This window comes from Phycodurus eques, chromosome 6, assembly GCF_024500275.1.
Source record: "Phycodurus eques isolate BA_2022a chromosome 6, UOR_Pequ_1.1, whole genome shotgun sequence".
Lineage (NCBI taxonomy): Eukaryota > Metazoa > Chordata > Actinopteri > Syngnathiformes > Syngnathidae > Phycodurus > Phycodurus eques.
Window position 1 is genome coordinate 10,642,708 of NC_084530.1, and position 24,056 is coordinate 10,666,763.

The following is a 24,056-nucleotide window of genomic DNA, read 5'->3' on the forward strand; positions in this document are numbered from 1 at the left end:
TATGAAACTCTTATTATATTTCTATGTGGAGTCATTGCAGTAAATAATAATAATAAAATAAACAACTGAGTAAAACACTTTTTGTATTGGCAGGAAAAAAAAGGAGTAACAGGAGTGCATTTTTTATGCCCACTGTGCTGCTTGAAAGTTTGCAAACCCTCCTGACATGGTCACTCTTTTTGTAAAAAACATTAAACTAACCTGGATAAGCATACATCCAAATCCCAATACGTAAAGCACAATATAAATATAAATAATTATATGGGACAATAAATACATTTATATATATTATATAGGTATAGGTGCTTTTATAGCTGTTTTTGATTTGTATGTGGTAGTCAATCTTTTTTCTTTTCATTAAAATCCAAGATACTACTGTTACTAGTATAATCATTTATGTGATTGTATTAGTGTCTATAAGAATGTATATGTTTTCTTATTACTCTATTACTATATTGATGTTCTATAAAGTAATAGCTATAAAGGACTAAAAGGAAGTAGCGAGAGATCTCACAAAAGCTGTTTTGGTTGGCCATGGTCAGCACTGAGCATTATCGCTCATTCTGTTCCAGTCGATTCGCTCTGCATCCTGCAGGATAGCAATTATTCTAGACAAGAGACAAAATGTATTTCAGTAAAGAATATGACAATAACATTTTAATCCTAACAGATGGAAGAAATAGAGCAACACAAATACCACAGAGACAAAGACAAAAAGCAATGCTGCTATCTTATTCACCCTTTATGTAAACAATGAAATATGTCAAAAAAAAAAAACAATAATAGGCTACCTTCAGCGTCTTTATGTTTCCTCTTCATCCACCTTGTTTGAAGGTTGCAAAAGGACCGCATGTACAGCGGCTGAAATAAGTATTTAATGCTCCAATGAGCATGGTTGGGACCATAATACATAAGTGGTAAGGCAATCATACTACCATAGATTTGCCTCGATCAGATGCTCCTCGCACAATTTCTGACAGAGGAGTCCAAAGAATAATCAGAAGAGTTGTCCGAGAGCCAAGAACCACCTGTGGAGAGCTTCAAAAAGACCTGGAATTAGCAGGTACTATTATCACAAGGAAAACTGTGAGTAATGCAGTCAGCCGCCATGGCCTGTATGCATGCTCACCACGCAAGACTCCATTGCTGAAAGAAAACATGTCAAAGCTGGTTTAAAGTTTGCTGAACAACATTTGGACAAGCCAGTTAAATACTGGGAGAATATATTCTGGTCGAATGAAAGCAAAATTTAACTGCTTGGATGCTATAATGCACACCACTTTTGGAGGAGAAATGACACCGCACATCACCCTAAAAACACCATACCAACAATGAAGTTCAGAGGTGGGAACATGATGGTGTGGGGCTGCTTTTCACCAAATGGTACTGGTAAACTTCACATTATTGAAGGATGGATGAATGGGCAAATGTACCGAGACATTCATGACAAAAATCTGCTGCCCTCTACGAGGATGATGAAAATGAAACAAGGGTGGACATTTCATCAGGATAATGATCCAAAACATACTGCCAAGGAAAATCTCAATTGGTTTGAAAGAGAAAAAAAATAAAGCTGCTAGAATGGCCCAGCCAATCACCTGACTTTAATCCAATCGAAAATCTATGGAAAGAACTGAAACTCAAGATCCATAAAAGAAGCCCATGGAAGCTTCAAGATTTGAAGACTGCTTGTGTGCCGGAATGGGTCAAAATCACATCAGAGCAATGCATGTGACTAGTTTGTCCATACAGGAGGCGTCTTGAAGTTGTCATTTCAAACAAAAGCTTTTGTACAAGTTATTAAATAAATACCAGTTGGCGTGTTGAATACCTTTTCCCTGTGTCATTTCACATTATTACAAACAACTTAATTTCTGAGCTTATTTGTTCTACTTTCTTTGGGTTACTTGGGTTGTTCCTGACATTCATTCATTCATCTTCCGTTCCGCTTATCCCCACCAGAGTCGCGGGTGTGCTGGATCCTATCCCATCGCTCTTCAGGCGAAAGGCGGGGTACACCCTGAACTGGTTGCCAGCCAATCACAGGGCACATATAAACAAACAACCATTCACACTCACATTCACACCTACGGGCAATTTAGAGTCTTCAATTAACCTACCCTGCATATTTTTGGTGTGTGGGAGGAAACCGGAGTACCCGGAGAAAACCCACGCAGGCACAGGGAGAACATGCAAACGCCACACAGGCGGGGCCGGCATTCGAACCCCGACCCTCAGAACTGTGAGGCGGATGAGCTAACCAGTCGTCCACCGTGCTGCCTGTTCCTGACATCTGGTTAAATTTTTATGTCAATTGCACCTTTGGAAAAATGGTAACGTATTAATTACTTATTTCAGCCGCTGTATGTCCTGAAGTAGTTTATATTCAGACAAAGCAAGCTTTCACGGACGTAGCCATCTTGTTTTCTGATTTGGTCAATGAAACGATGGTAACTCGGGAGTGACAGTCATTGCCAGGTCCGACTTCCCCTTCCGAGGTAAATTGAACACACCGCCGCTTTGACACGGGGGCCTTTCGCACTGAGCAAGTGCCTTGTGAAAAGTCCTTAATGCTTGGACAAGACAAATTTTGTCTTTCCCGATTGAAGTATGTCAGACTACTGCCATAAAATCTTGCTGTATCTCGGCAAGACAGTGGCAACACTACACGACATATTCTGATACCACCGCATTCCGTCTTTTACGATCAGTAGGCTTCATCTTGTCAAACACTGTCGGAGAGGCGCGGCCAGAAAACGTGTCACCGGTCAACACGACTGGATACACTCGTTACCATGGCGACGGCAGCAATGCCCCGTGCCAATGTATTGTGTGTGTGTGCCTGTGTATGTGTGTGTGTGGAGGGGTCGGGGGGGACAAAATGAGGGAAAACGTGTCGTCCATGGTGCTCGGGAGAAAACGATCATTCAAGGATTGCTTGAAGTATGTTCTCGTACTTTTAATAGGATACGGCTTGCAAGCAGGCAACAAAACATGCAGCCTAGCAAGCTAGTGCTGGCACTAACGGTTGTACGTAGACGTGCTGGTGTTCTGTCGAATAATGCTCTAAAGCTTCGGTTAACATTGATTTGTGGGCATAAATAAATGTTGACAAGGACGACCAAGTATGTTGACAACGGCAAGCACGGCGGGCAATGTGCCTACTCACAATACGCAATCCTATTGGTCGGAGTCAAGGTGCGCTGTCAGAGAGTTGTCGTTGATATGTCACATGACACGGAAGATATCGAAAAAAAATTGAACATGCTAGACTTTTCATTTTGGCGTCGTAGGGCTATCGTAGGGCCAAATCATTGGTCGTGGATTATGTTACACTACAAGATGTTTTGTCGTTTCCGACAAAATATATCGGGCCCGATCTCGGAAATCGGCTGTGATAACTAATCGGGCCAATATCGAGGATAAGATCCTGGAGTCTTATCTAGATATCAGGCTCTGAAATCATGAAAAATAAGGCCCGCCCTCGAGCTGCAGGACTGTGTTGGGCGTGTCTGCTGAAGGCGCTGGAGACAGTCCTTCACCTGTCAATCAAATATGTTGGCGCGTACATACTCTGTGTATTTTTGTCTGTAGTCAGCTACTGGCTGAATAACATTTGCTGCTTATTGTTAAGAAACGGTCAACTTTCCCGTGACCAACACATAACTCTGAGCAAGGCACTGACGTTTGGGACGCCTCTGCCATGGTCGAGCGAGCTCTTTAGCTTGTTAGCTTGCAGGCTAGTAAACGCAATAAATAGTTAACCTTCCCTTAAGTGTCCCTGTTGTGCGGATCTACACGTGGCGCATGAAGCAAGGCTGTGGAGTATTGGACGCAACTTGTGTGAGCATACTACTATTTCATAGTAATCTATTGAGGAATAAAAAAATGCTTAGCTAACATTGGCTCAGGCTTTTAAAATGTGTTCTTCATGGCTTTGCTAACGTGAACCGACTAAAAACTGCATCAAAACTAGCAAATAATGACATCTAAAAGGAAATACACCTTAAAGATAGAGTATATAACTTTCAAACTGCTAGCAAGACTTGAAAGTAGCTTCACTTTAATCCCTGACCCCTCCTCGTGTCTCTGCCCAAAGAAACTCCCCCAGCTCACGACATGTGTGCCCAACACTAAATGTTACCAGTTTGATGTTGGACAATCAATTATAAATATGAGAGGTGATCAACTTACTTGACGAGCCGGTGAGAACGGTTTCGTTGTCAGTGGTTTTCCAAGCCCAGCCATATGCGGCCGTCCGCATATAGGACATCACCGTTATGTATTTTAACCCTTGATGTATCTCAACAGCTGTCCAATTCCCTCTTTTTAACTTTTATTGCTAACCTGAGTTAAACTAGCCAGGAAACCCCCATATTATAGTTTCCTTTGCGAGAGGCTGCGTGTGCAGTGGTGCGCATGAGCAAATGATTGAGACACTCTTCGGTCACGCCTCCTTTGTCTATAGTCTCTGATTGGCTATTATTGTCATTCTGTGACCAATTGTGAAATAATTAAAATTAGAGGCGTAAAATGAGACCAGAGAGGGATGATTTGTTTGTTAAACAGATCATTTAAATATTCTACTGTCAGGTCATATAGACAGTCAAAACATTTAGAACAAAAAGTTTTTTTTAATTTTTTTAACTCCGGCAAGGCCGAAAACCAACATTGAATGCCCGTGACCTTCGATCCCTCAGGTGGCACTGCATCAAAAACAAAGATCAATGTGTAAAGGATATCACCACATGGGCTCAGTCAGGAACACTTCAGAAAACCAATGTCAGTAAATAGAGTTCAGCGCTACATCCGTAAGTGCAAGTTGAAAATCTACTATGTAAAGCAAAATCCATTTATCAACAACACCCAGAAACGCCGCCGGCTTCTCTGGGCCCGAGCTCATCTAAGATGGACTGATGCAAAGTGGAAAAGTGTTCTGTGGTCCGACGAGTCCACATTTCAAATTGTTTTGGGAAATTGTGGACGTCGTGTCCTTCGGGCCAAAGAGGAAAAGAACCATCCGGATTGTTATGGATGCAAAGTTCAAAAGCCATCTGTGATGGAATGGGGCTGTGTTAGTGCCGATGGCATAGGTAACTTACACATCTGTGAAGGCACCATTAAAGCTGAAAGGTACATACAGGTTTTGGAGAAACATATGCTGCCATCCAAGCAATGTCTTTTCATGGACGCCCATGCTTATTTCAGCAAGACAATGTCAAACCACATTCTGCACGTGTTACAACAGCGTGGCTTCATAGTAAAAGAGTGCGGGTACTAGACTGGCCTGCCTGCAGTCCAGACCTGTCTCCCATTGAAAATGTGTGGCGCATTATGAAGCGTAGAATACGACAACGGAGACCCCGGACTGTTGAACAGCTGAAGCTGTACATCAAGCAAGAATGGGAAAGAATTCCACCTACAAAGCTTCAACAATTAGGGTCCTCAGTTCCCAAACGTTTATTGAATGTTGTTAAAAGAAAACGTGATGTAACACAGCGGTAAACATGACCCTGTCCCAGCTTTTTTGGAACGTGTTGCAGCCATAAAATTCAAAGTTAACGATTATTTGCTAAAAACAATAAAGTTGATCAGTTTCAACATTAAATACCTCATCTTTGTAGTGTATTCAATTAAACATAGGTCGAACATGATTTGCAAATCATTGTATTCTGTTTTTATTTATGTTTAACACAATGTCCCAACTTCATTAGAATTGGGGTTGTAGTTGTAAAGTATAAATACCTGAAACAGTACAGTAATTGTTCTATTGTAGTATTTGTATGTCAACATTGAAGAAGCAACACATCCACCTAAGTGAAAGAAAGGAAACGTCAGGATGATTTTACAAGTAAAACTTTATTGGAATGATATTCATGTTGCAAAATATTACACTCACGTTTTTATGTCACTGCTGCCGTGACTTCCCTTTGCTGTGTGTGTGTGTGTGTGTTTTATGCTGTATTGTATGTGTGGTGGGGGTTAACATAGTTCACACTGGGGTCTCTCATTTCCCTAAAAGTGTGACAACATATATCACAGCATAGTACCTGCTTCGAAGGGAAGTGTCACTACAGAAACATCGATGAGACACATCTAACTGTTGTATCATCACCTCAAATTTCATTTTATCCATAATGTTAGTCAACATTGAATCGGACGTGGCTGGGATACAGCAATTGTGAAGTCTTGACAAGTGGTACAACAGTATGAAATAATAAGAATAATCATGATCCATCTAATGTGACAATGTGAATTAGACCTCAGCCCAGATTGATTAATCAACCATTTCACCTGAGCAGTGTTTCAGAAGAAACACTGCTCAGTTGGTGAGCATTTGTTCTTTGATTGTATTGTTAGATTAGCATCAGTTATGTTACATTTCATTAGGATAAACCCCTTTAGCTGTATCATGTCATTCTCACGGGGTCTCTTGTTGGTCTTTAGAATGCAAACGCTCAAAGGTCACTTTCGTTGTATTGTTCTTATGTCTTAGCTTGGGTATGGAGCCTGCTATTAAAAAAAATGGAGAAAAAGACAAAAAGGGGTGTACTAAATTGGTGCAGCTTAGTTTGCGCTGAGGAAGTTCTGAAATAAAAGTTTTGTATCCCAATATCCTGCACTAAACCTGGGGCCATCGCATTCGAGTCATCATGCAGAGAATATGAAATGAATCCTGGGGCAACTGGGTCCAAGACTTAGAATGAAGTCATGACAGAGCAATTGTGAATGGGGCATTGAGCCCACACCAGCTGTACAAAAGTCTGCTATGTGAACTGCTACTACCAATAGCCCCCTTCATTTTTCATAACATTCATGGTTAAATAAAAAAAAAAAACCTGAAGCTTTTTATAATCTACTGCAGACTGAACCTTTAATATGAAATCCTACTATATTGTTATGAGAACCATTGAATGGTGGTGCATTAAAATGTAGCTATAAAATGATACTCAAAGGCTTTAATGTTTGAAAGCAATCAATACAAGTTTAGTTTTAAAATTCTTGAATGGCAAGATGTTAAAAAGAACACCACTGAGATGTCAAAACGCTTGCCATCATATCTAAAGGAGGCATTGACCACATGTATCATGTAGGTTAAAGAGTATACAGTGCACGAACCGTGTTAGCCACTCCAAGATCTAGCTGCAGATGCGCTCCCTTTTCCAGGCCAGTTCAATGGTATGCCATTTTCTTTTTTCTTTTTTTTTACATCACCACCATATGGAATAAAATTCCTAAATTTGCCATATGATTATTGTAGTTCAACATTTGAAATGACAAGAGGAATGAGCTAAGTGAGTATTGGGATATTTAAACACATTTTTTTTTAAAAGGACACAAATAAGACCAGCATCAATGACAGATCAAAGTGCTCTGGTAATCCAGAAGCAGTTTGAGGTAGTCTGCCTCAGATGGTCTCTTTCAGGACAAAAACATGCAGAGTAGGTGAGATCTGAGCGCAGACAGCACAGGCTTTTGTCCAGTCACAAAACCAAATGGAAGGGCAAAAACGTGGAAGACACTAATCAAATATCTAAAAATTCCCTTTAGTTCCTTTGAATTCTGCCCATAAATTAACATTTCCATTTCCATGTTTCCATTGGATAAAAATATCCAATGTCCCCATTGAGTGATATGTTCAAACCTGAGATACCATTATGTAACATGATGTGTTCCTTCACACCATTGAAACCGTGCTTGTCCTTTCCTTTGTCCGCGTCTTTGTGTTAGTTAGCGTCACATGATATCACTGGAGACACATTTAAACATTTATAAGTTGGTGCCGTGGAGATGGACAAAGTTGTCAAGTTGCAATGACAATAAATACTGACACACACACACAGAGTCATCAAGAGTGACTTCTGTCTGTCTATCGTCCAATCACATTGGTGACTTGACGTATGCTGTCTACAACATGGAGGATGGAGTTACTTGACAAAAAATAAAGTTGCAAAACCGAAGCCTTTCAAGCTGAACTTGTATCTCTGTGTGTCTGCTTTGAGCATTTACTTTAAAACTTCTGTTGCTCACCAGAGGAAGCGCAAGCCAACCAATTATCAATGTGAATTTAAAAAAATCAGTGCAGACATTTGCTGGTCCAGTTCCAGTGGTCTTCACATTTGACGAACAGATGCAACAGTTGACTCTAACAAATGAATTTGCCTCTCTTGGGCTCCAAACGTGAAGGATGAAACCATACCAGCAGGGAGTAAACTGTGTAGAGGCGACTCTAAACAAGAGGGGTTCCCCAACCCATGAATCTGAAGCACACCTTCATTATAAAGGGATCCATAAATGAGACAGAATCATAAAGAAAGTAGAACAGAAAAAGGCAACACTGCTGGTTATCAGTCTCCTTGCTTGATCCCCTTTCCCTCTTCTTGCAGCTGGTGCTTGTGATTGTGAGAGGAGATGGTACGCTCCTCCTTACATCTCCCACTTGACCAGCTTAGCTCTGTCTCCCCCAGCTTCCTTATTGAATCCCTCCCTCATTCACTCGCGCACTAACTCTAGAACTCAGCAAACTCCTTGGCACATTTCTCATTGAAGGAAATGCGGATCTCCTCCTCCTCGTAGTCGTCAAAGTTGCTGGTGTCGCCTGGCCCCTTAAACTTGGGGACGAATGGAGCTTCCACCTGTTGAAGGACAAAAAAGACAATTTGCTTGCGTCTGCACACAAAAACACGAACACGCAAAACATACACACTTTTTTCTGGTAAATGGCAATCCAGTCAGTAGTTGAAAACCACTTGTGTCCCTTAATGTCGTTGACCCCGTTCTTGAGGTTCCCATAGCGTTTCGTAAGATCAACCTGAGAATAAAAACAATACATTTACTCCATTATGATTTATTGAGGGGGGAAAAAAAGGGAAGTTATCATTACAATAGCTGCAATGTTTTACCTGTAGCAGGTTCCTCAGGAGATCCTTCAGGTCAGAGCTGAAGTGAGACGGGAAACGCACCTATGGCAGAGAACAAAGCTGCTTGTTTCTCTCAATCCGTCACAGTTTTTCTTTTTAGAGTTGACCGACTTTGACCTTCACCCAAAGTTGTATGCCTCAGATGCAAAATGCAAATAAGAATGGGACACAAGACAGTGATTCAATGCTATCGTGTATTAGAAGAGAAACATTACGATTCCCCCCCACAAATTGAAGGGAAGTTTGCAATGAAAAAAAAAAAAGTCATTTGTCATACAGTATTTGTTAAAACAGTCATTATGACTTGGTAGTAGTACATGATAAATATGAAAGACTCAGCCGTCTCTGACCTCTTCTTGTGCCTGTAACTTGATATACAAGTAACCACCGCGCCCGAGGAAAAACAACCAATCCGATACAGAAGGCGTGACTTCCAAAGTCTCAAGTAATGCTTGTTACTCAAAATGGTGCCTATTTTGGAGTAACGCATTACAAAGCAACATCACTGGTGCTGGTATAATGCTAATGTGTGCTTCAACAAAACTCAAAGCAGCTCTTCTTACCTTGCATGAAGCCACAAATGTAATATATATTATTACATATTTTTTTTTTTTTTTTTATTATTACATTTGCCTGGCAAATGTAATAATATCCCTCCCACACAATATGACTAGAAATTGAAGTTCAAACAAAATATTTAAGTATATCGACAAAAATGCCATCAACATAAATTGTAGACAGGTGGTGAATTAGATTTCCAAATCATGATGAGATGATTAAACCAACGACTGCATTAAAATGTGGCCATCAACTTGTAATCATGTAGTGTATTATTGAAGTCGCCTCGTGAAAGTGATCAGCATGCGCCACTGCAGGTGAGAATACAGCACCTGTCTAGTCTAAGGATTTGCTTCTTTTGTCTCTTTTGTCCAGTCATATACAGTAGACATTTAAGAAATAAAACAAGTCATTGAAGGTGTCATTGTCAATACATATTGTACATGCATAGCTGTGAAAAGATGTATTTGGCTTTCTGGTGCGAAATATGTCAGTTGTCTGTGTTTTATTTGACTGAAATATGTTGTTGTAAAACTGTTATCCCCCCCCCCCCCCCCAAATAAAAGGTAACATTTTAATTTCTCGTACACAGTTTTCAGCAGACAGTGTTGAATAGAGTATAAGTGTCGATCGGAGAGCGAATCATACCTTCCCTGATACAATCTTCTCGTAGATCTGAATAGGCTGGTCAGCAAAGAAAGGGGGGTACCCGGCTGCCATCTCATAGACCAGTACGCCCAGCGCCCACCAGTCCACTGCCTTGTTATATCCCTAATTAGGATGAGAACATGATTATGAGACATCTCATAAACAGGCTTATTGCAGTCTTGGAGAAGCTCGTTAAAAGCACGAATCCCTGTATTGTTAATACTTCCTCGCAAATGTATATGACAACTCTCCAAATAAACGTAAATATGGGTAAAATGATGGCCTGGAAAAGCATTTCACATGAAGAAAGCAATAGTCTGGTGAAGTCAATAGGTCGCAGGCTTGATGCAGTTATTGCAAGTAAGGGTTATGCCACCAAATATGAAATGCTATTCACTTTAAGTTAATTTAATCATGTCTGTTCCAATACGTTTGATCACTTGAAAGGTGGGTAGCTGTCCTGAGTTGTTTAACACATCTTGATGTAAATGCCATGAAATAAAAGCTGGAATTCTGAACTTTTGTCTCATATTCATCTTTTGATCTGAAACCCAAATGCATTCAGTATGCAACAAAAACAAAGGAATTGACCTTGCCATTCCAATACCTTTGGAGGGGACTGTATATTACGTATGCATACTATATTTTTAGCAATACAGAGTAAATAACGGCATCATTTGGTGATCCAGTTACTATAACCCAGAGGTGTCAACCCCAAGGCCTACGGGCTACATCCTATTGTGCCATTTTATGAAGCCTGTGAAAGTTTGTCACTATTGTTTCTTATATGATGTGGTAATCATTAGGGGTATAACATGGGTAAAAATGGGTAAATATTTAAACTCAGCAATGCATGACAATTTTTCTTACTGCAATTCACTCTTGATTCAGCAAATCCGCGGAATCGATTCACTTCCTGGCCACCGTGAGGCGCTGTGCACGTGGTTCGCGTTATATAGACAGCAGTCAAACAAAATGGCTATTCGAGCAAATAGCAGCGTGAAGCGAGCGACTTCTACTTTTAAATGTGACGTTTGGGGTCATTTTGGATTCCCCTGTAAATCCGGAACACAGAAATGGACAAGACACTCCAACCACAATTCCAACACGAAAACATGTGAGAAGAAGCCATCCCGGAACTGTACACGACATTAAGACAGTTGTTTCGGAGTCATCGGAGTCGACAAAAAGAGCGACTGACCCCTACGTACGTAACTATCATTTTTCATTTCATTTCTAACGAGTTGGAATTCGTGACAAATGCTCTGCAGGCTCGAGCCCCCTCCACAGAAGCCATACAGGAAGGCAGCAATATTGCGAACTTGTTGACAGACAAATGGGGTTTGACGAACGAAGGTACCGGTACTGGTTTATCTCACAATGCCGCAAAAATGAAACTTAATTAGATATTACTTAAATGCCCTGCAAATAATAACAGCAACCCTAATCAGTTACATGCATTTTCAATTCAGAGCTGAAATTTAACTTTTGTACTCCATATGAACAAATAAGTTATTATTGTGCATTTTTATTCCAGTTTCAAAGAGGAAATAAACATAACTTAAGTTTACATGCACTTTACTTTTTCAGCGTTTGTACACAACTGCAATATCTTTTACTTTTGTACTCCATATATACAGTACAAATAAGTTATGTGCAATTTTTATTTTTTTGTTGACGTACAACATATTTTTACATGGCATCAAATATAGATATTTCAAAATTATTAAAATGTACTCTTAATTGTGTATTTTTACGGAATCGATATGGAATCGAATCGAATCGAATCGCAACCTAAAGAATCGAAATGGAATCGAATCGTGAGGTTCTGAACAATGCCCAGGCTTAGTGTAACAATGTTTTTCGCGTTACCACACGGAACATATACACGTCTACTCTGTAAACAAATACAGTGCTGCTCAGGCTAGCGATGGTTCATTTAAAACATGAAAAAGGGATCAGTGCAGCACAAAAAAAGCCGTTGGTGTTTTTATAGTATAATGATTCAGACTGATCAAACTGTTACCGCACCATTGATTTCCTATTAAAAAGACAAACTGTGGATGTTGCACTTTCCAAAAAAGAACAGATTTATGCTGTTAATAATATTAAATATTTTATTTTTATTGTGTTGAATACATTACTTTGTTTATTGGGGGAATCTTTCATTTTTGGGATCATTTACTGCCAGTGTTCAGTCTAATTTTAAACATCACTAAATATTTTCCAAAGGATAAGCAGTTTTATGTTTTTTATTTATTTATATATTATATTTTCTTCCCTTACTGTACTAAATGTGAGCCAAACCATCACCTCAAAACCAAGATACGTACCGAACTGTGATTTTAACGTACCGTTATACCCCAAGCGATTATACATTTACTCTACGTGGTTTCACAGTTCTAAGCAGCCCTCTAAGTGAACCCATAACAACGACATGGCCTGCAATGAAAAGGTTTGACACTCCAGCTAAAAGCCAACCTTTTCCTCAACTTATGGTTGGGAATTGGATAGTTTTTATGGGTCACCAGCTGTTACAGTAAAATGTTGTAAATGGGAATTTTAGAGTGTTATTATTGCTGTTGTTGCTATATTATTGTTTACAGTAAGAAAGATTTGGGGGGACGGGGCCGACACAGTACTCAGCGGGCCTGTGCGTTTTTTTTGAGAAGTAAATTAATCAGCCGTCGTCGGTGGGCAGTTTTCACGTGTGGCCCGCACTTTCCGTCCGCTGCGCTTTGGCCAAATTCAATATGCAAAACGGCGTCGCCCGTCGGTGACAATTGATCACTCTGATTGGTTGTTAGCAAGCGAACCGACACAAACGCAAACAAACGACAAAGAAAAAGGCACTATATGGTTAGCTAAACGTCGATCATTACCCATTATTTGTTCCTGCTTGTATTATGAGCGTGTCGGGTAAGGTTAGGAGGCTATATGTGCATTTTATTTCATAAAATCGCGTCCGTGGATTGTATGGAAAACAATGATTTCTCACCCATGCTCACTAAAATGCAAAAGTTGTCTGTGTAGCCATCGCAGTGGTTGACTAGTTGAGTTCTGTGAAGTCTTTTGACACTGCACTTTCTTTGAAAGACTTGACACTGCCAAAATAGGCAGACATACATCGGTGAAAAAAAATAAGTTTTGAGAGAATACAGATGTTGAGGAACACAAAGTATACAAGCCATCATGTGGGAGGTCACGTGCTCCCCTACATGCTATTGAATGAAGGTATTCTTCACCCAAAATATGTGGGTCAAATTTACCCAATTAAAGTGGCTGTAAATTGTTACACTAAATGCATTGGGTAAATTCTATAGGTTCTTTTTTTTTTTTACAGTGAGGAAAACATGGATTTACCTTGCTGAGGATGATTTCAGGGGCAAGATATTCTGGCGTGCCACACAGTGTCCAAGTCCTGCCCTTTACACGTTTGGCAAAGCCAAAATCTGTCACCTGTGAGGGGAAAAGACAATGACTTAACTCGGAGTAAGAGTAGTGGTCTGTCTGTCTGTCTGTCTGTCTGTCTGTCTGTCTGTCTAGCCATCCTCTTAATTTACTCTGAAATGGATTTACTCAGTGTGCAATCTGGGCTTGTTTAATTGAACACAAAGCTAATATGTAGCCATTACCTATTATGTTGGATTGTGTATATTGTACCTTCTGCCATCTGATGAAATAGTGGCAAACCTGATGATCTCTCACGGCACCCTGGTTGGGAATCGCTGGCTACTGTGAGTGCGTATATCAGCTCATATTTTAGAACACAACATTTTTTGTGAGCAGGGGTTTCTACCGCAAATACATCGAGCTTGAATGTATATTTTGCAGAAGAAACGGATACCCTCACAGGCATTTAAGAAGCTTATTATTTCGTCGTGATTTATAATCTAGGTTTTGTGGGTGTCTGTACTATTAATACACTCGGGGAAAACATGAAGTGATCAAAAAAAATAAAATGAAATGCAAATCATGATTACATATTAGCTCCATACCATTTTGATACCGGTTGCAATGTGAAGGCATGCCAGTCTATTATTGTAACGACACAATAGCACATCACAATTCAGCCCTTCATTTCATTTTCTAGTGAAACATCACACATTACCCTTCATTGAAGGGAGGATTTCCAAAGCATCACTCACTTACAAAAACAATACTTCTCAATAATTGTTTGTAAAACAGCATGCATGATTATCTATCTACATGTAGTGTACATACATTACATATATTTTTTCCCCTCTTTTTCTCCAATGCGAGAATTAGCTCGAGTGACATTTGGTAGTTACATGTTCTCATTTATTCCTTCTTTAGGGTATACATTTACCTGTATGTATCCCTGTTGGTCTATGAGCAGGTTTTCCGGTTTCAGATCTCTATAGATCAGGTCCAAAGCATGCAGGTATTCGAAGGTCAGAACAATTTGTGCAGCGTAGAACCGAGCATGAGGTTCACTGTAAAGGTAGGCAGACGTGCACAGGGAAACACATTGCACAGTTAAGGACAAACGTGCCGGAACGTATTTCCACATTTTTCCACATGCCCCCCCCAAAAATGCTTCATGAACTACATACAAACCTAAATCTGCCAATTCTCCGTAGATGGGAGAACATCTCTCCGCCTGGCACATATTCCATCACCATGTAGAGGTTAGTGCTGTCCTGTAGAGGAAGGAGAGTGAGACATGCTCTGCATAGAAATGCATAATTTTGTAGCCAATACAATTAAATCCATTAACTACTTCACTACCTAAGGCGCAAAAGTTAAAAAGGTAAGGCTAAGTGACATGACAAAATAATTCTATTACATGTTTAGTAAATACAGATATTTAAAAAACACAAACTGCATACTGTATACCTACAGTACATGTTTTGGCTAAAATGAAAAACAACCTGTTTCTGTGTGGAACAAATGAGAGGAGATGAGTTGATGAGTTTATGTTCATCGGGCTTGGCAGTATTGAACTATGACATTCATCATCTTTTGGAATAAAATCCAGAAGACATGCGTTTAATGCTATCAAAATACTGACTGGCATCGTTCATTGAGGAGCGCTCCTCCATTCTAGTTTCCAAAATGTGCCACGAGAGGCCGCTCTCCACAAGGAAACGGCTCAAATGAAATGGACCGGCAGTGGTCCAGTATCAAAGAAATATGGCCCCACCTGGGCCATGGATGGATTCAACTGCAGATCATCTTTGTTATCTTTGCAATATAAAAAGTGGCTCATTCCACATACCAATTCGTTCTGTGGAATGTCACGGAGGTATAAAAACTTGACATTGTGCAAGCCTGCTGTTAATAGGTTTATGGCCAGCTGGGGAACAGCTGGCCATAAACCTGGGGAACAGGTAGGTACAGTGTCAAACAGGTCAGCTAGTCCCACATTGCATCCAATTTCAAATTTCAACCATACAACATTTTGGAGAAATACACAATCAAAATTGCCTTACCTTGAATGAGTACTCTAACCGTACGAGAAAAGGAAAGTTAACAGCTTGAAGAATTCTCTTTTCATTAAGAGTGTGCTCGATCTGCTTGAGCTTCACCACCTAAAATTTGGAGAAAGTGAGAAATGAAATGGCCGAATTGTGGAACAAGTGTGTTTTTGCACTTTTTCACTTTCCATCTGTCTTAGCAGAGTTCTCTCTCTTCAGTCCAGAAAACCTTGTTCCAGGATTGTTTAGGCTTGTCTATGTACTACAGCCTGGCCCTGCAATTGAGTGTTTTGCATCTTTCAGTGTAGCATTTGAACTATTGCTCATGTTCATGACGCTCACTCCTACCCTCCTGCAGGTTGTTCGTAATGCCACTGACACGTGTTTTCGGGGTCTCTCTCTCTCGCTCTCTTTTTTTTATTTTTTTATTTTTTTTTTACAGCTTTCAAAATGCTTCTTTTGGTGTTTTTCTTGGTCTACCCGACAGTACACCAAACTGGTTGTATTGACTTTGGCCAATGTTTGTGCAATGGCTCTCATTGATATTCCATAGACATTGCGTGCGCTCTTATTTATTGTTTGAATAAACAATGCAATATGACTTTCCTGGGCAACAAAACACAACTGTCACATGTCGCAATACTTTTACCGACATGAATATGGCTGAGTTTCAACAAAACCTTTTCAAGAAAGTTACATTATCATTGGGTGAAGCAACTACTTTCTCCATCTTGGCCGCAAATCGCTTCTGACTCAAATCCAGGGTGGCATTTATCTTTTGATGTCAAACACAAATATTTTCAGTCTACAACACAATTGAAGGAATAGGCCGTACAGTTCCAATACTTTTGGAGGTGAGTTTATACCCTTATTTTGAAACCATCTTGTCATTTCCGCTGCAATTAAAGTGCAGGTTAGTAATTAAAAACAATCCAACACATTGTAAAACAAGATACATTGAAAAACTGTCCATAGCCACAATACCAGGAAGGCAGTCAATGGTGATATTATACAAGCTTTTCCAAGAATAAACTTTTTTCTTTTTTTGGGGGGGGGGGGGGGGGGGGGGCGTGCTTTCTAGAGCTAGTTCAATATGGAATGAAATATCACTTGATATCCGTCAAGAAAAAGGTAAGATTTTATTGAAAAAGAAACATGGTCCACTTATCAGGTAAATAATGGTAGGTTATTGCTTTATTAGCTTTTAAATTGTTTCTATTTGGCTTTATTATTATCCATTTGAGACACTTTTCATCATCTGAGAGGTGTTGCTTGAGGATCAAAATACATTTCTGTTGTAACAGTATTGTACTGTATTTATATCTTATCAGAATAAAAATGGGTGTCTTTTGTGTTGTTGTTTACTTTTGTGCAATTTTATACCATGTATTTTGAGTAACTACTGAATCGACGAATGATATCTAACTACTGCATTGTGTACTGTACGAATTTATTATTTGTATTGTTGATTATATGTGCACCCCAGGAAGATTAGCAAACAAATAAACACCAAATTTAGCAATATATTATGAACACAATCAGCACAGTGAAAACGATTTATATATATTTTTCATATTAGCTGTAAAGTCTAATCCAATATCAAATGATAAGACTCCAAAATATGTCAAATTTTGTATTACATATAATACTCAGTCTCCGACACTTATGTTTTTATATTACAACACAATAATTAGACCCCTAAAGATCTCAAAGGCTCGTTTCCATTTCTAAAAAGTGACATAGTACAGTATATTGTATGTGTACATTGTTTTCAGCAGCAATGGCATTTCCATGTTTTCTGTGAGCATCTAAACACATCATCACATCATCACCTCTTTGTAAATTAGCATCGTGGCAGAGAATGCACCCTGACCTCTGGCCCGGACTGACCTTCTGCTTGTTGAGGATCTTCATGGCGTAATGCTGTCCTGTTTCTCTGTGCCTCACCAGCATAACGCGACCAAATGAGCCCGTGCCCAGAGTTTTCAACCTCTCAAACTGCTCCAGGCAAGCAGTGTTCTGAGCGGACGAAACACAAAGCGTCAGTTCAGCTCGTCTTTCTTTGACGAAGGCTTTTCAAGTGTTGGGGTTTGTCGAGGGAACTTTCAAGTTCTCATCTATCTGATAAGGAATCCACTTTTAGCAGTGAGTAGCAATTTCTACAAAACACACACGACTCTAAAAAAATGTAATCTGTGTCATGCCACAATTTGAAATAATTTAGACCTACGGTAACCATGCTAAACTGTTTTTATTTGATTTGATTCTTTTTAACCATTCTGATGCGAGAGAATGATTAGTATCGTAATTCGTAACTTGTATATTTTTTCTTTTTAAACTTTTGCGACGTTCTTTCAATAGTTAAGAGGATCAAGCATTATTTGTCTTCTTTAATTGCACATGCGCTGTAGGTATGCATACCTGTGTAACATGCTAAAATGTCCCTTTTGCCGTTAGTCCAACGCAAGGTTTAGATCAGTTAAAGATCTACAAATGCACACAATTATGTTTCCAGTCCACATTTTTCATCATTATCCTTGATTTATCTTCCCAAATATGGTTTCTTGTATCTACAAGCTTCATATTATTCATACACTGGCCAAATTTTGTCTGAGCAGTTAAAGAGTAGCATTTGAATTTTGTGAATGGTGATATTTTAAGATAGAAATGACAAACGAAAATGACAAAACATGTATATTATATTTGCTCTTTTTATGATCATAGTCTACGAAGTTCTGTGTCCACTTCCTTGAAAATTATTCTTCCTTTTTCCTCAAGACTGTCCTATCCAATGTTCTGAATTTATGCTGGAGTTTCCAGGATACTTTCTAATGGTGCAAAGATTGTGTTTCCTCAAAACTGTCCAATCACTTACGGGATATGAATATTTTCTAATGGAAAACACAAGGAAAATGCTGAACATTTGTCATACAACTTCTCAGTCTATTGTGACTTTCTTCTCTCATTTCTAGCCAGAAGGTATCCACTGAACAAATACAAATTCACATCTGGCATGGAAATGAATAATTTGGGGCATAATACAGCCCCATGACTTCATTTTGGTTCTTGTTATGGAAATGTAACAAGTTTTACATTAGTCTGAACTATAGTAAAGCAAAGGTTTAAGCACATGCCACTTACTTACTTGATAAGCATTTGAAATGTTTGGACCCAGTGAAATAGAAATAAAATAAAAGTACATCATCACCAGTAGGTCTACTCTACTGTAAGATGGTTTCGGTCACCTGTTCAGGGCTCTCCCACTTCTTCAGGAAGTCCTCTTTGGCTTTAGCAAGGAACTCCTTTACTGTAGAAGACAACACCAACTATGCATTATTTTTTGGGGGATTCAAACAGAAACTCATATTTGCTGTACAACGATTATTCGATAACAAATCCATCCATCGTCTGAGCCGCTTCTCCTCACTAGGGTCGCGGGCGTGCAAGCCAATCGCAGGCCACATATAAACAAACAAACATTCGCACTCACAGTCACACCGAGGGGCAATTTAGAGACTTCAATTAACCTAGCATGCATGTTTTTGGGATGTGGGAGGAAACCGGAGTGCCCGGGGAAAACCCACGCAGGCACGGGGAGAACATGCAAACTCCACACAGGCGGGGCCGGGGATTGAACCCCGGTCCTCAGAACTGTGAGGCAGACGCTCTAACCATAACAAATCGATGACCAAATTAATCTATACACATTTTTTGATGATCATTGTTTAGAGACCTTGTTTAACCTAAAATCCTCCAAGTCATCGGAATTTCAGTCACTCAACAGTAAATATTAATTATTATATTTATTAAAATAATAAAGTAGTAAATATGATTCATTACATTTATTATCGTAATAATAATAATAAAGCAGACTGATTAGCATTGTGTTTAATCAAAAAAGACATTTACAAACATTTTCTTTTACTTTACAATCACCAATATTTTTGTCTAATTTCTGATGACTGTGATGGAACAAACCAGTCACTGAATCGTAATCAATTAATGTTTATGCATTTTCTGCACTGTCCATTTGAAATAATGTCCTATTTTTGAATAAAGGGATGGCAATATTAAAAAGTTGATTTTAATCTGATTCATCGATTAATTGAAAAAAAATAAATCAACAGAATAGTTAATTCTTAGAATAATCATTAGTTGCAGCCCTAATTGACACCAATGCTCAAAAAGGTGGCAGGTGGGCAGGAGGGCACACCCTGGTCCCAAGTCAATCACAGGGCACATCTAGACAAACAACCACTGGACAATTAAGAGTCTTCAAGTAACCTAAGAAGCATGTTTTTAGAATGTGGGAGATTGCCAGAGTACCCGGAGAGCCAAGTTTCGAACCGAGTTAAATGTATAATTGCCTCATTTTATTTCTGTATTACATATACACCAGTAATTAATGCAGTCAGTCAACAATGGAGGAAGGGGAGGGGCTCACGGTTTCAAGCTGTCACTATTTTGAGTTGGTGTCAGCTAAAGATGAAAATATTGAGGTTCGTGGTAACTGTCAACAAACTGTTATATGGCTTCAAAAACACTACGTCAATTTTGAAGAAACATTTTAAGTTGTGCGGTTACATTCCAGCTGACAAAGTCCGACTTGTGGATATGAACAATCGGTAGATACGACATGCCCCCTTGAGATGCGTCCTACGACGACACAAAGCTAGTGCGGGGAAAAAGTGTCAGCACATTCCATGTTTGTGGACGGCACGAAAAACAAAATATGCTGTACAATGATCACAACGAGGAGTAACCTAGGTAAGGTAAGATTAAGATGTTTGTCTTGTTTTTCAAATGTTCTTGATTCTTTGCACATGCCTTGGTGTGAAAACAAGTAGCCTATTTATGTTATGCAAATTTGGTATTTCACGATGGCACTATGTCAGACTACCGCCTTAAAATCTTGCCCTATTTCAATCAGCCACTGGGAAGACAACAGGACATTTATTACGACACCACCATATCTTGTATTTTACGATCCCTGGACTATCTTGACAAATCAAAAAGTGTGGGAGGCGGAACCAGAAATCATGTCACTAGTCAACGCGACCTGATGCACCGTTACCATGGCAATGACAACAACAATGGATAGCGCCAATGAACTGTATTGGAAATAAACAAATAAAATGAGGAAAAACGTGTGGTGGTCATCACCGGTGCTCGGTAGAGTACGTTTTGGGCTGTCCATTCAAGGATTGCTTGAGGTATGTTCACTTACTTTTAATACGGCTCGCAAGCAGTCAATAAAACGTTATGTATCCTAGCAAGCTAGTGCCAGCACTAACGTTTGTACGTAAGCATGCTAACATTCTGTCGAATCATGCTCTAAAGCTTCAGCAAACATTGGCTTGTGCACATAAATAAATGTTGACAACGGCGACCAAGTATGTTGACAACAACAACCAAGGGAGGCGATGGGCCGGTCACAATACGCAATCCTATTGACCGACGTCAAGGTGTGTTGTTAGAAAGTTGCCGCTGATGTCACACTACATGGAAGATAACCAAAAATAAATCAAACATGCTCGACTTTTGATTTTGGCATCATAGGGCCATCGGAGGGCCAAATCGTTGCTTGTGGAATATGTCACACTACAAGACATTTTGTCGTTCCCGGCAAAATCGGGTCCGATCGGGGAAATCGCCTGCGGTAGCAAATCGGGCCAATATCAGGGACAAAATTATCAGGGACTTTTTTCTTAAAAATTACTTTTGGCGAAACCGGCTGTCGTTTTTATGTTGAGGCAGTGTTGTAGGCATCTGCTGAATGTAAGTAAAAAAGTTACTTGTAATACCTTACTTTTAAAATCAAGCAATCAGTGAAGTAACTAAGTTACTTTTTCATGGTAACTGATGGTGTGGCACAGAGGGTAAGTGTACACCCTGAAACTGGAGGGTTGCAGGTTTGTATCCCCACCCGAGCGCATATCGTCGTCGTGTTCCCGCGCAAGATACTTTTAACCGACATTGCCAACGAATGAATGCGGTTGGATGTTTGGTAGTGGTCAGAGGGGCCGTAGGCAAAGAATGGCAGTCGCACTTCTGTCAGAATGCCCCGGGGCAGCCGTGGCTACACAAGTAGCTTACCAACAGCAGGGTGTGACTGAGGAGCGAATGAATAATGCGTGCAATTGTAGAGCGTCTTTGAGTTCGTGCTACATCTGCCAAATGCATTATTATTATTATTATTATTATTATTATTATTAAACACATTTTCAAATCAGAAGTCAATGAAAATCATCAATCAAAAGCAAACTGGGGTTTGGTAAGAAAAAAATGCTTGCAAAAACTCAATGTTATTAAAAGTGAAGGAAGAAAAGAACAAAAAAAGGTAACGTGATTTGCTTTAGCAGGCCACGTAAAATGATGTGGCGGGCCATACGTGGCCCCCGCGCCTTGACTTAGTTTGACACAAGCAATTTAGAAGGCTGTGTGTTTAGACGATTGTGGTTGACACTTCAAGTGATGTGCATCAACAGAGAGCTGTTGCTGATGGAGTTGTTACCTCATTTAGCTTCGCGACAGGTGCAAAACATCAGTTCGGGCTGATGTAACGAAGTTGTACGCCACCGCAAACACATTGCACGTACTACACACGACTTACTGTACATAATGTATGGCTCAGACTGAACGAACGTCGTAGTCGTTGCTACTGACAGCGTGTCGCCTACTATTTGGATTACATGCACAGCGAGGTCCAACGTGGCTCTTTCTTAATACACCGTAAGGCCTCTGACGCTGTTGCGAGGAGGCTGGCGTCGGTGGGCCAGGTGACGCTCAGGTGCGAAGGGTGCCGCTTTGCTCTACTCACCGCTTTCCATCTCGCTGCCCTTCCTGGCCGTGGGCGCGTTGCCCATGATGACAACCTGTCAACGGACGATCAGTCGCTCTCAGGCTCCGCCGAGCAGGTCTGAGCTCGGTCAGGACTACAAAATATTTCCTCAATGCAAGCACGGTGTTGATCTTGAACAGGGTGTCCGCTGCCGATGCCGCTCGCTCGCCGAGCGTCAGATCCCGGGTCGCTGCTGGGCGCTGTTGGCCAGTCTTCTCCTATGCCTCCTCGCAGCCCCCTCCGATGGAGGCCCCCTGGCTTCCCACCTTCACCCCAGCCTCCCCGAAAAACACAGTAACTGGCCGGGCGGGGATGCGGTATTCTAGGTCGAAAGCCTTCGCGGGAGCAAACTGAGGCGTTTTCAAATCCAGTGTCCTCCTATATGGACGGCAATTCGCCCAAATCAACATTGGCCCCCTGTAGCCCCGGAGATGAGCGGGATGACGGAACTACAGCCCAGTGAACGTCCCGCCCACTCAACGCAATCCCACCTGATTGACAGCGGGACCTCGGCTCCCAATTGGCCAACAACCTACGGCGACGTCCGACGCCGCGCTGCGATTGGCCCTCAGCAATCCAACGGCAGTATCCCGGCGCCCTACTCAACTAAGGTGGGGTGGTGGGTGGGAAGGGGGTAACGTCACCGATATTTTCCTCCGCCGCTGACCTGGCGTGGCAGGACCGCGACAATGTTTGGGAGCGTGAGGTTGTCGTTTGACGGCTGATGGTAGCGCACTCTCCCAAAACACGCGGGCGCTCCAGTCTCCTCACTCGTCTCTCCCCCGCCCCCCTTTACCGCCGCTAAGCGACTCATACACGTTTCGCCGAGTGACGTCAACCGCGAGCTATTTTTAGAAATGTTGGTCAGAATGGAACGCACGCGCGGCGCGGTCTGGCCAGCTTGGCAGGACGAGGCATGACAGACGGACGCGGGAGGAAGATACAACAGCTCTTCTGCAGCAACAAACACACGCCGAACTGGAATGAAAGCGCCTCATCCTCCGCTGCATGTATATCAATGTTCTTCCACAGGGCGAACGTGCCCAAAAGCAGAAGCCCCCCCATCTATATTTAACTTGAATGTCACGCACGGCGTATAGAGCATATACAGCTCTGCACATTCAGAGACAAAGAGAAAAACACTGGCACTTTTTTTTCCCGGTATTATGACACCTTTTTATTTTCTGATAAATAAATATATATATACATATATATATACTTTAGAGTCTTCAATCAACCTATCATGTATGGTTTTGGAATGTGGGAGGAAACCGGAGAAGTAGTTCTAGCCAATAATTGATATTATGTGGGGACACCGATTATGTTGATTCCTCAAAATAAGTATCGACAATGATTTAAGATGGTAGGAAATGGCTTACTATCAACATTAAACACGTTCTATAAACATCTGCAAGCGTTAACATTTTTAAATGATCCCTCTGACAATGTCACATCGCTGGTGAGCTATTTTTAGAACAGGCCCACGAGTTACTCGTGGTCCTTGGGGGCTACCTGGTGCCCGCGGGCACAGTGTTGGTGACCCCTGGTCTATATGAGCAGTAATCCTATGGAAGTTTTCTGATGGCACAGCTATACTTCAATATAATTAGCTCATCATATACCCCTGTATTTCATGGATTAATAGAT

The 24,056-nt window shown here is 40.7% G+C and overlaps 1 protein-coding gene across 1 annotated transcript; it reads right to left on the bottom strand.

Annotated features, from left to right (window-relative positions):
* Positions 1–5,848: 5,848 nt before the first annotated feature.
* On the bottom strand, positions 5,849–23,210 carry prkacab (protein kinase, cAMP-dependent, catalytic, alpha, genome duplicate b). The gene is made up of 11 exons (XM_061679644.1): positions 22,389–23,210; positions 18,814–18,875; positions 17,459–17,587; positions 15,584–15,682; positions 14,709–14,791; positions 14,458–14,584; positions 13,491–13,586; positions 10,128–10,250; positions 8,904–8,963; positions 8,708–8,812; positions 5,849–8,636 (listed from the first exon to the last, which is right to left on the bottom strand). The coding sequence occupies exons 1-11, from the start codon at positions 22,432–22,434 to the stop codon at positions 8,511–8,513; spliced, it is 1,056 nt and encodes a 351-aa protein (XP_061535628.1). The 5' UTR covers positions 22,435–23,210; the 3' UTR covers positions 5,849–8,510.
* Positions 23,211–24,056: the final 846 nt, after the last annotated feature.

Bases quoted from the DNA above. Each gene is read 5' to 3' on its own strand.
- prkacab (XM_061679644.1), bottom strand. From the start codon at position 22,434: ATGGGCAACGCGCCCACGGCCAGGAAGGGCAGCGAGATGGAAAGCG. The intron at 18,876-22,388 runs GTGAGTAGAGCA...TGTCTTCTACAG, and splicing joins GGGCAGCGAGATGGAAAGCG to TAAAGGAGTTCCTTGCTAAA. The intron at 8,813-8,903 runs GTAAAACATTGC...TTTTATTCTCAG, and splicing joins TCCTGAGGAACCTGCTACAG to GTTGATCTTACGAAACGCTA.